A 12,500-nucleotide genomic window follows, 5' to 3' on the forward strand; every position below is an offset into this window, starting at 1 on the left:
GTTGCAGTCATTGTAATTATTGTGAAGTACAGTGTACCATGCCATTATAGTGAAATATTATGTTAATTGCTGTAGAAATGAGTTATTGAACTTGAGATCAGTGTGGTGATTCATTGCGTTCTATTGCCATTATAGAAATATTGTGTTGATGACATATATAGTGATTCCTGCGAATTTAAAGAAACAAAGCGCATAGCGCCACGAAAACAAGTACAGGAGCATTCACACGGTGAGAGGGGGGGCCGCTCAGCTGATTATGACATTGACGGAAGGGGGGAGAGTGTTACCCTCTAGGTGAGCCCCAGTTTTAAGATGAGAGAGTGACTTTCTGCATTGTACTTGATGTTTCGTTGTTGATACGGATATAATACCTTGAAGTTTTTAAGTAAAATACAAAATACCTATGCATTTGTTTTACCCCTCCATATATATCTTGTTGCTACAGAACAGTTCCAAGGAGTGAAAGTATTAGAGACATATACCTGCCTGAGACCAGATTTAATGAGTGAGCTCTGCCATTAGTACCACAATTCCACAATACCACTGACGTGTTACTGGACACGGGAAACACCAGTTGGTGACCTTGCAGTTAGTAGTAGAGCCCTTGTCGGGGCGGGCACACGGTTGGGAGAGAGCAAACTGTGTTCCCATTCATTCTTTGGCTATAAGGCTGGCTGGGGATCGACTGGGATACTCTCCTGGCGAACAGTGGCGCCGCGAGGATTGAGTGAAGACCCGCAGGGCTACGGTGACGCTAATACTACTGGGTGGTGTCCATGTAGAGATAGAGACACCCCGACGTTGGCGACCGTTGACAGTATAAAGTACTTAGGATATCTTGTATACTGTTACTTGCCTCTCGCGTACCCCGACAATATATATATATATATATATATATATATATATATATATATATATATATATATATATATATATATATATATATATAAATATATATATATATATATATATATATATATATTTTTATATATATATATATATATATATATATATATATATTTATATATATATATATATATATATATATATGTCGTACCTAGTAGCCAGAACGCACTTCTAGGCCTACTATGCAAGGCCCGATTTGCCTAATAAGCCAAATTTTCCTGATTTAATATATTTTCTCTATTTTTTTTGCTTATGAAATGATAAAGCTACCCATTTCATTACATACGAGGTCAATTTTTTTTTATTGGAGTTAAAATTAACGTAGATATATGACCGAACCTAACCAACCCTACCTAACCTAACCTAACCTATCTCTATAGGTTAGATTCGGTTAGGTAGCCGAAAAAGTTAGGTTAGGTTAGGTTAGGTAGTCGAAAAACAATTAATTCATGAAAACTTGGCTTATTAGGCAAATCGGGCCTTGCATAGTAGGCATAGAAGTGCGTTCTGGCTACTAGGTACGACATATATATATATATATATATATATATATATATATATATATATATATATATATATATATATATATATATATATATATATATATATATATATATATATATATATATATATATATATATATATATATATATATAAGGGAAGGAATATAAATAAAAATAGGAATAAATAAAATAAATAGGAATATATATAAATAAATATATAAAATATAAATAATAATTATTAAAAATAAATAAATATAAAATAAATATAAATAAAAAAATAGGAATATATAAAAAGGGAAGGGGAACCCATATATAAGAACCCATACTCCCAGAAGCAACACAACCAGTTGTGTTGCTTCTGGGAGTATGGGTTCGAGTCACTTCTGGGGTGTGAGTTTTCAGTTGCATATTGTCCTGGGGACCATTCAGGCTTGTTCGCATTTGTGTTCCTCACGTGTGCCCCAAAGAATGAGGTGATTTGGTAAAATGCTATGCCCAAGATTACTATCCGAGTGCCGGCGGTGGGGTGGTTCAAATAGCCTCGGCTATCACCTCATTATTGTCCGGTCGTGATGGTCAAGTGGATTAAGGCGTCTTGTACATACCAGTTGTGTTGCTTCTGGGAGTATGGGTTCGAGTCACTTCTGGGGTGTGAGTTTTCAGTTATATATATATATATATATATATATATATATATATATATATATATATATATATATATATATATATATATATATATATATATATATATATATATTATATATATATATATATATATATATATATATATATATATGTTGTTGAATATGACCGAAATGGTAAGATTAATGATTCTAACACGAATCTTCCCAATATTTCTTTTGTTTTTCTTCACTGTCGGAAGTAGCTGCAAAATTAACTCTCCAAAGTTCATTTTCACTTTTTTATTTATGGTCTGATGCCTAGAAGCTTTTTGCAAGAACACTTCTCATATTTTCAAAGACATTTTATACATTCTCAGAACGTGCTTATATTTATTTTTGGGTGAGATTAAGGCATTCAAATGTCTGGGTGAGGTGACTGGGAACAAAAGACAAAACACGAAACAATGGATATAAATTGGATATATACAATGGACATATAACCTTATGTATACAGTCTATCCTCTTGCTTCTGGGCTGGTTCGGGGTCTTGAAGTAGATAGAATGCAATTATGTGTAATTGGCTGTTGATTGCTGGTTTTGACCTCGTGATGTGGGTCTCACTGATGCCGAGCCTCCTCATATCGTTATATCTGTTGATAATTTCTGTGTTGCTTGTTAAGATGTTTCTGGTGATGGTCTGGTTGTGTGTGGAGATTATGTGCTACTTGATGGAGCCCTGTTGTTTGTTCATTGTTAATCGCCTGGAAAGAAACGTCGTTGTCTTGCCTATATAATGTGACCTTTGGGGCTGACAATCCCCATGTGGGCATATGAAGGCATAGACGACGTTTGTTTCCTTCAAGGCGTTCTGTTTTGTGTCTGGAGAGTTCTTTATGAATAGGTTAGCCGTTTTCTTGTTTTTGTAGTAGATTGTTAATTGTATCCGTATTGTAATTGTATTGATACAATTAACAATCTGCTACAAAAACAAGAAAACAGCCAACCTACTCACAAAGAACTCTGCAGACACCAAACAGAACGTCTTAGACACCTTAACCTCTACACCACCACAACATAACTTTGGGCCATGATAAAGGCGCCGCATCATAAGATCTGTATAAGATGCTTACAGTAATGACATTGATTAAGCCTTTAGTGTCTGTATTACCATGATGATTGCTCTGAAATTACTCATGTGACTTCTAAGAAGATTCACATTAACCAACTCCTACGTCCTAAGCTATTCACCGAAAAGTAATATCTTATGACATGGATCATGACTATTATATTAATTTATGCCAACATGGTATATATGATAGTATCACAACTCTTACCGTTAACATAGCTTGAGTAAATATATTTGGAATAACGATATTATTGCCCAGCATAATTTGTATAAAAAGATCCAAGTTATAGTTTTATAAGGTACAGGAAATCTTACATTCAGGTCTGTGAGGACTCGTGAGTCAGGATGAGCTCCACCGAGGTAGAATATATGGTGCTGAGCCTGGAGCACCTGGACGAAGTCTCCGACCTTCTTGTAAATCATTTCTATACGCGAGACATTATAGTAAGTCGGTCCTTGTTGTCGTACACCTGGCATTGTATTTAACTTGGTAGAATTTTCATATACTTATTCTAATCCGATAAAATTGAATATGTTACTGAGAAGATTAAATTTTTTTACCAGTGATACAATTTAAAGAACATGCAAAATTAATTATGCCCAAATATTTTTCGATATTTTTATTGTCCTGAGTCATTGCAGACTTCAGGGCTGCGTTTTAGCCCAGAAAATAGGCTGACTCTCGACCTTCCTCACATCCGGAAATGCTTGGCATCTGGACTTTCAGTGGGCGCTAGAGAAAAATCCACACAGCGGCTGGTTGGAGTAATTCTGAACCTCATTTTCACTGCTGACTCTCCACCGAAGCCAACTTTAAAAAATAACAACACTGAAGCAGAGGTAAGTTGCTGTAAAAGTAATTATACAATGCCTCATGAAGGCCAATGTTGTACCGTCATTAATGCAGGACCTGAAGATTTCCACTCTGGTTGGAAGAATACAGACAAAAAGTGTCAGTGAAGCTATACCCATTATTTTTTAACAAGTTCCGTCCCGCAGCTTGTTAAAAATAATGGCTGGAGGAAGAACATCACTCTATTGTACAATTACCAGCATAAAAACGGTGTACCTTCAACAGATTTTGTGCCCCGAGCATTAAAAAAATATATTCCTATACACTTCAATCAGGGAGAAAAATATATTCTTGATCTTAGGAAAAAATGCAGTACTTGATAAACAGGATAATAATATTAAGATAACTGGGTTTGTATTTAGTAAGTAAGTCTAAATTGGCGAAATATTGAAAAAAAAGAATGTTAGATGTTCTTGGTTTATTTGACAAAGATTAAAAGGAATGATAATTAAAAGGAAATGGATTAAATATTATGAGAAATATTGGAAATATATATGAGAGAAATAAAGGGAGAGTGTACCTATTAATGAATAAGAAGTAGAATGTGGCTGTGTTGTAACAGAATTAAGCATTGCAACTGCAGTAATACTGAAAATGGGTGTCAGGGGTGTTGTCAATAAAAGCCCTCAATGCAAATGATAATCGTAATGTGAGCAAACACTAAGACTCCGATGTTTCAGTGCTTGCGAGCATGACACAAAGTAATAACCCTTTCCTCGAGAAAATGGTGATCTCACATCACTTGATTTATAGTCTTACCCAAACGAGAGTTGTTATATGGTGTTGAACACTCCAGGGTTTCACAACAAAATATTTGTTTGATGCTGGGCTATGAAGCACCGTTATTTAATATCTGTGCCAAAAAGACCTTTAAGAGAAAAATTGCTATTTTGAGAGAGTGAGGGGTACATGGGAAAGTGGTTAATTGAAGACTGAATGTAAGACAAAAATTTAAGTTAATTCATAAAACTTAACACTATTACACTTGAGAGATCGTTATATTGTAAGAGAGTATTAACCAGCAAAACTTCACAGTTGCACAATCCAGCATGTTGAGATCTCAAAAAGTACATAGGCTTTAGTGGCTTCAGTCTCAAACACTTGCAAGACACAGAATGATTTAACATGAACATTTGTGATAACTCTCAAACTGCTCACGACACTGGCAGTAGCAAAGAATATTGACAGGAGTAAATAGTACCCTTTTAATAACACTTTGTCACGCGCATGTCATGCACAGGTAATATATTTAAACAATCTTCTCTCGTACATTAACAATGAAGCATGCCAATGACTGGGTTAATACGACTCAAACCGAACATGCTGGCATATACCATGCCGTTTATTTTTTTTATAAGACAGAGGCAGTGGAATTATATACTGTGACTCACAGAATGCACATAGTAGTAACACCCAGAAAATAGTAAGTGATAATCAAATGGATGTTTTAGCTGCCAAAGAAAACAGATTTAAAATTAAATTCCATTGATTCCATCAAATGTTTGAATCTCAAACCATGATACAGTTGACGTGCTTGCAAAAACAGCCACAGTAGTACAAATTAATATGGGTGTTTTATTAGCAGTGACAAAAAGAATACTTAAACGAATGTCTGATGAAAATCTTACTGACCTAAGAGATTCACTAAGACCTGAAAACTGTAGCTTCAAACATTTAATGAATTAAACGAGAAGGCATCTATATATAGAACTATCAGAGCAAAAACTCAGCAATTGGGTGGTATAGTGGACAGAACAAGCCTGGGATATGGACGTATCAGGCACCTTTCTTTAAAACTCAAATATCGAATATACTATGTATCCACGTTGTTAAATATAAAACAGGTATTGTCTTGAAAAGTATGGTGTAGAATTACCAAAAATAACTGACTTTCACCCCCACTCCTTGCATTGAGATATGCTGAACTCTGAATATAATATCTGAGTACTGAAACACTTCATGATACACTGGATTTGTACCATAGACTGACAATGTAATGCATCAGTTATGAATTACTTGTGATGTAACTAAAACTTTAACTACAAAAACATCTTAACCACTCTCTGTGGTGAAGTGCTTAATAACACACTAGATTTCTCTGAAAATTAATATAAACAAAGAATACAACAAGGGGAATATAATCACTGAAAGAAAACGCACAAAAACAAATGACAAAATATCAGTCACCTGCCAAATATGCAACAAAAACTACAACGTTGCTGCAACTTTCAAACAAGTTGTAACACCTAACTTTGGGTGACATAGTCCATCATATTTTGTACAGACTTAGCTCTGAGGTCTGTGTCCCAAGGTATTTCCCTTAGGAAACGTCTGATCTCATATTTCCCCATTCGGTAAGCAAGCCTTTTGTTTCCTAGTTCTTTTTTGGAGGAGATAATTCCTAGCTCTACCAGGTACTCAAAGTTTAATATTCTGTGGTCACTCATTCCCAAGGGTGCTTCCATCATAACTTCCCTTATATCCCACTCATTTAGGGTAAATATCAGATCGAGCATGGCTGGTTCACCTTCTCCTCTCATTCTTGTTGGTTCCTTGATGAGCTGACTTAGAAAGTGTCTTGTTGCCACGTCCAGCAGCTTAGCTCTCCATGTTTCTGGTCCTCCATGCAGATCCGGTTCTCCCAGTCTAGTTTTCCGTGGTTGAAGTCTCTCATAATTAATAGTCCAGATCCATTCCTGCTGGCAACAGGGGGGGAATAAGGATATGGGGGAAAAGGGGGAAGTGGGGACATGGCGGGAGTATGGGAGGGGTAGTAGGTTGGGAATGGGGTGTGGGGGTAGGGAGATTTGATCTGAGCAAATGTTGGTTAAATATTTGAGGGGGGCAGGGAGGGTTTGGGGTAGGGGGGGGTTTCTATGCAGAGGAGGGTGGTGTGGTTGCCCTCCCCTCTGGTGTTACTGGGTAGCTGGTTGTGAGTTTCCCCCCTCACCTTTTGGGGATGATGTGTTGGGAGCTATGAGTTCCTGGTTTTCCCCTCTCGCCCTGCGCCTCTTTATTGCTTCTGCTGTTATGGCTCTCTCATCCCTCGTCATGTCCCTCTGGAGGTATAATTTTTTTAAATCTGCCACAGGCTGAAGGTGACTTTTCCTTGTTAGAATCAACTTCTTTGTGTTCTCGTTTGCAAACACTATCTTTAACACATGATCTCGGTCTTTGAGGCGGGAGTCTGTCAGCCGAGCGGACAGCACACTGGAATTGTGATCCTGTGGCCCCGGGTTCGATCCCGGGCGCCGGCGAGAAACAATGATCAGAGTTTCTGTCACCCTATGCCCCTGTTACCTAGCAGTAAAATAGGTACCTGGTTGTTAGCCAGCTGTCACGGGCTGGTTCCTGGGGGTGGAGGCTTGGCCGAGGACTGGGCCTCGGGGACACTAAAAAAAAAAAAAAAAAAACGCGAAATCTTCTAAAGATACCTCAAGATTGTTGTGTTAGCCTAACCTGAAAACCTTCTCCATTCTATGCTCAGCCCCTTCCATCTCTACTGTCTTCAGTATTTCATTCACTGCTGTGTTGTCTTTATCATTCCACTCTGTCCTGTTGGAGCCTTCCTGCTTTTTAATACCCACAGCTACCACTGATCTTTTTCTTTTCAGCAGCTGGGTAGTGTGTGTGTGTGTGTATGTGTGTATGTGTGTGTGTGTGTGTGTTTGTGTGTGTGTGTGTGTGTGTGTGTGTGTGTGTGTGTGTGTGTGTGTGTGTGTGTGTGTGTGTGTGTGTGTGTGTGTGTGTGTGTGTGTGTACTCACCTATTTGTACTCACCTTTTTGTGCTTGCGGGGGTTGAGCTTTGGCTCTTTGGTCCCGCCTCTCAACTGTCAATCAACTGGTGTACAGATTCCTGAGCCTACTGAGCTCTATCATATCTACATTTGAAACTGTGTATGGAGTCAGCCTCCACCACATCACTGCCTAATGCATTCCATCCGTTAACTACTCTGACACTGAAAAAGTTCCTTCTAACGTCTCTGTGGCTCATGTGGGTACTCAGTTTCCACCTGTGTCCCCTTGTTCGCGTCCCACCAGTGTTGAATAGTTTATCCTTGTTTACCCGGTCTATTCCTCTGAGGATTTTGTAGGTTGTGATCATGTCTCCCCTTACTCTTCTGTCTTCCAGTGTCGTAAGGTGCATTTCCCGCCGCCTTTCCTCGTAACTCATGGCTCTTAGTTCTGGGACTAGTCTTGTGGCATACCTTTGGAATTTTTCCAGCTTCGTCTTGTGCTTGACAAGATACGGCACCATGCTGGGGCCACATACTCCAGGATTGGTCTTACATATGTGGTGTACAAGATTCTGAATGATTCCTTACACAGGTTCTTGAACGCTGTTCTGATGTTAGCCAGCCTCGCATATGCCGCAGACGTTATTCTTTTTATGTGGGCTTCAGGAGACAGGTTTGGTGTGATATCAACTCCTATATCTTTCTCTCTGTCTGTTTCATTAAGTACTTCATCTCCTATTCTGATTCCTGTGTCTGGCCTCCTGTTTCCACTGCCTAGTTTCATTACTTTGCATTTACTCGGGTTGAACTTCAACAGCCATTTGTTGGACCATTCTCTCAGTCTGTCTAGGTCATCTTGTAGCCTCCTACTATCGTCCTCAGTTTCAATCCTCCTCATAATTTTTGCATCATCGGCAAACATTGATAGAAACGATTCTATACCCTCTGGGAGATCATTTACATATATCAGAAACAGTATAGGTCCAAGGACTGACCCCTGCGGGACTCCACTCGTAACGTCTCGCCAATCTGAGACCTCACCCCTCACACTGACTCGTTGTCTCCTGTTGCTTAGGTATCCCTGTATCCAACGGAGTACCTTCCCTTTCACTCCAGCCTGCATCTCCAGCTTTTTCACTAGCCTCTTGTGTGGAACTGTATCAAAGGCTTTCTGACAATCCAAAAATATGCAGTCTGCCCACCCTTCTCTTTCTTGCCTTATTTTTGTTGCCTGGTCGTAGAATTCAAATAACCCTGTGAGGCAGGACGTGCCATCCCTGAATCCATGTTGGTGCTGTGTTACAAAGTTCTTTCGCTCCAGGTGCTCCACTAGCTTTCTTCACACAATCTTCTCCATCAGCTTGCATGGTATGCAGGTTAGGGACACTGGCCTGTAATTCAGTGCCTCCTGTCTATCCCCTTTCTTGTATATCGGGACTACGTTAGCTGCTTTCCAAATTTCTGGCAGTTCCCCTGTTACCAGAGATTTGTTATACACTATGGAGAGTGGTAGGCACAGTTCTTCTGCTCCTTCCTTTAGTATCCAAGGGGAGATTCCATCTGGGCCTATAGCCTTTGTCACATCCAACTCTAGTAAACACTTCCTTACTTTCCCGCTGGTAATCTCAAACTCTTCCAGTGGTTCCTGGTTAGCTATTCCCTCTCTTATCTTTGGGATTTCTCCTTGCTCTAAGATGAAGACCTCTTGGAATTTCTTATTCAGTTCCTCACACACTTCCTTGTCGTTTGTAGTGAATCCTTCTGCCCCTATCCTTAATTTCATAACCTGTTCCTTTACTGTTATTTTTCTCCTGATGTGGCTATGCAGCAATTTAGGCTGAGTGTTTGCCTTGCATGCGATGTCGTTTTCATATTGTCTTTCTGCCTCTCTTCTCATCCTGACATATGCATTCCTGGCATTCTGGTATCTTTCTCTGCTCTCCAGTGTCCTCTTATTCCTATAGTTTCTCCATGCCCTTTTACTTTGCGGCTTAGCTAGCCTACATCTCTGATTAAACCATGGGTTTCTCATCTTCATTTCACTGTTTTCCTTTTGGGCTGGGACAAACTTGTTTGCTGCGTCATTGCACTTTTGCGTAATGTAGTCCATCATATCTTGGGCCGTCTTTTCCCTGAACTCTGTTTCCCATGCTATATCTTTTAGGAATTATCTTATCTCCTCATAGTTTCCCTTTCGGTATGATAACCTTTTGGTTTCGGTATCCCTCCTCAAGTTCAATAACCCTTCTTCAATCAGGTACTCAAACACCAATACGCTGTGGTCGCTCATTCCTGTCAGGGGCCTCAAAACTGATTTCTCTTATGTCAGAGTCGTTCAGGGTGAAGACTAGGTCGAGTCTCGCTGGTTCGTCATTTCCTCTCATCCTTGTGGGTTCTCTGACATGCTGGGTTAAGAAGTTTCTAGTCACCACCTCCAGTACTTTGGATCTCCACGTATCCTCTCCTCCATGTGGTTCCTTGTTCTCCCAATCAATCCTTCCGTGATTGAAGTCCCCTATGATGAGCAGGTGGGATCTATTTCTACAGGAAGCAGAGGCTGCCCTCTCAATTATATTGTTAACTGCCATGTTGTTGTTTTTGTACTCTTGACTGGGTCTTCTGTCATTTGGTGGAGGGTTATATATTACTGCTACTACTATCCTTGGTCCTCCCATTGTCATGGTTCCTGCTATGTAGTCTCTGAAACCCTCACAGCCCGGGATAGCCATCTCCTTAAAACTCCATTCCTTTCTCATGAGTAGGGCCACTCCGCATCCTCCCCTACCTTCTCTCTCTTTCCTTATAACTGTGTACTCCTAGGGAAACACGGCATTCGTTATGATTCCAGAGAGTTTTGTTTCAGTGAGTCCGATTACATCTGGGTTCACTTCTTGTGCTCTTTCCCTTAGTTCACTTGCCTTGCTTGTGATCCCATCTATGTTCGAGTACATTACCCTGAAACTGACTCTCTTCTGCTTCTCCTCTGGGGGGTCTGGGGTGAGCAGGAGCTGGGAGGATCTGGTACAAGAAGACTGGTGGAGGAGGAAGGGCTTGGGGGGGTGGGGGGGGAGGGGGAGGGTAGGGGGGGTGGGTGAGAGGGGGAGGGTCGGGGGGGGTGGGTGAGAGGGGGAGGGTGAGAGGGGGAGGGTTGAGGGGGGTGAGAGGAGGAGGTTTGGGGGGATGGGGGAGAAGGGGGGGCGTGGGGGGAAAGGGAAGGCTGAGGTGGGTGAGAAAGAGGGGAGGGTTTTGGGGAGTGGTGGAGAGGGGAAGGCTTAGGTGGGGTGGGGGAGAGTGGGGGGCTTAGGGGGGGCCAGGGGAGAATGGAGGGCTTGTGGGAGAAGAGAGGGCTTGGGGGATGGGGGGAGAAGGGAGGTCCTGGGGGGAGGGGGGAGTGGGAGGTGGGGGATGAGTGGGAGGAGGTTGCCTTAGGTGGGTACTTAGTGGGGGGCTGACAGGGGTTGGGGCAGGTAGGGTGTCGGTTGGGTAGAATGTGGGGTGGTGCCACACTCCCTGTGGCTAGTGCACTGTTTGAGGAGGGTTCCCCACTCCCCTCTGGGATTGTAAGGATCAGGGTTGTGGCTCCCTGATTCCTTTCTCTCTCTCTCTCTGCGCTCCTTCCTCACGTCTGCTGCCTGCTTTCTCTCTTCCCTTGTCATATCCCTCTGCAGGAATACTTTTTTGAATTTCTCTACATTTGCTAGACAGCACTTCCTTGCTAACAGTTCCTCTTTCGTGATTTCGCTCATGAATACCACATTTATCATTCAGTCACTGTGCTTGTTGTACTTTCCAAGCCTGAAAACCTTTTCAACATTTTGTTCAGTTCCCTCCATCCTTACTTCTTTAAGGATCTCTTTAACTATGTTTTTGTCCTTGTCTCTCCGCTCCTTTTGTCTGGTCCCTGTTTGCTCTTTAATGCCTGCTACTACTACTGCTCTTTTTCTCTCTATCAGCCAGCTATGTGTGTGTGTGTGTGTGTGTGTGTGTGTGTGTGTGTGTGTGTGTGTGTGTGTGTGTGTGTGTGTGTGTGTGTGTGTGTGTGTGTGTGTTTACTAGTTGTGTTTACTAGTTGTGTTTTTACGGGGGTTGAGCTTTGCTCTTTCGGCCCGCCTCTCAACTGTCAATCAACTGTTTACTAACTACTTTTTTTTTTTTTTTTTTTTTTTTTTTTTTTTTTTTTCCACACCACACACACCCCCCAGGAAGCAGCCCGTGACAGCTGACTAACTCCCAGGTACCTATTTACTGCTAGGTAACAGGGGCACTTAGGGTGAAAGAAACTTTGCCCATTTGTTTCTGCCTCGTTCGGGAATCGAACCCGCGCCACAGAATTACGAGTCCTGCGCGCTATCCACCAGGCTACGAGGCCCCTGTGTGTGTGTGTGTGTGTGTGTGTGTGTGTGTGTGTGTGTGTGTGTGTGTGTGTGTGTGTGTGTGTGTGTGTGTGTGTGTGTGTGTGTGTGAGTGTGTGTGAATGAGTGGGTAAGTGAGTAAGTGCAGTAGTACAACTAGGTGTGTACTCACCTAGTTGTACTCACCAAGTTGTGCTTGTGGGGGTTGAACTCTGGCTCATTTGTCCCGGCTCTCAATTGTAAATCAACTGATGTACAGGTTTCTGAGCCAATTGGGCTCTATCATTTCTGTACTTGAAACTGTGTATGGAGTCTGCCTCCACAACATCACTTCCTAGTGCATTCCATTTGTCAACTACTCTGAAACTTAAAAAAAGGTCTTTCTAATATCTCTGTGGT

General features: G+C 41.3%; 1 protein-coding gene across 2 annotated transcripts in view; it reads left to right on the forward strand.

Annotated features, from left to right (window-relative positions):
- LOC138365414 (uncharacterized) overlaps positions 1-12,500 on the forward strand; it is a 158,997-nt gene that overhangs the window by 90,789 nt on the left and 55,708 nt on the right. For both annotated transcript variants that reach the window (XM_069325732.1, XM_069325733.1), the window contains exons 2-3: positions 3,480-3,602; positions 3,801-3,998. In XM_069325732.1, the coding sequence (XP_069181833.1) occupies positions 3,504-3,602; positions 3,801-3,998 (297 nt within the window). In that variant the 5' untranslated portion in view covers positions 3,480-3,503. The remainder of the gene's footprint in view (positions 1-3,479; positions 3,603-3,800; positions 3,999-12,500) is intronic.

This window comes from Procambarus clarkii, chromosome 16 (genome assembly GCF_040958095.1).
Source record: "Procambarus clarkii isolate CNS0578487 chromosome 16, FALCON_Pclarkii_2.0, whole genome shotgun sequence".
Taxonomy (NCBI): domain Eukaryota; kingdom Metazoa; phylum Arthropoda; class Malacostraca; order Decapoda; family Cambaridae; genus Procambarus; species Procambarus clarkii.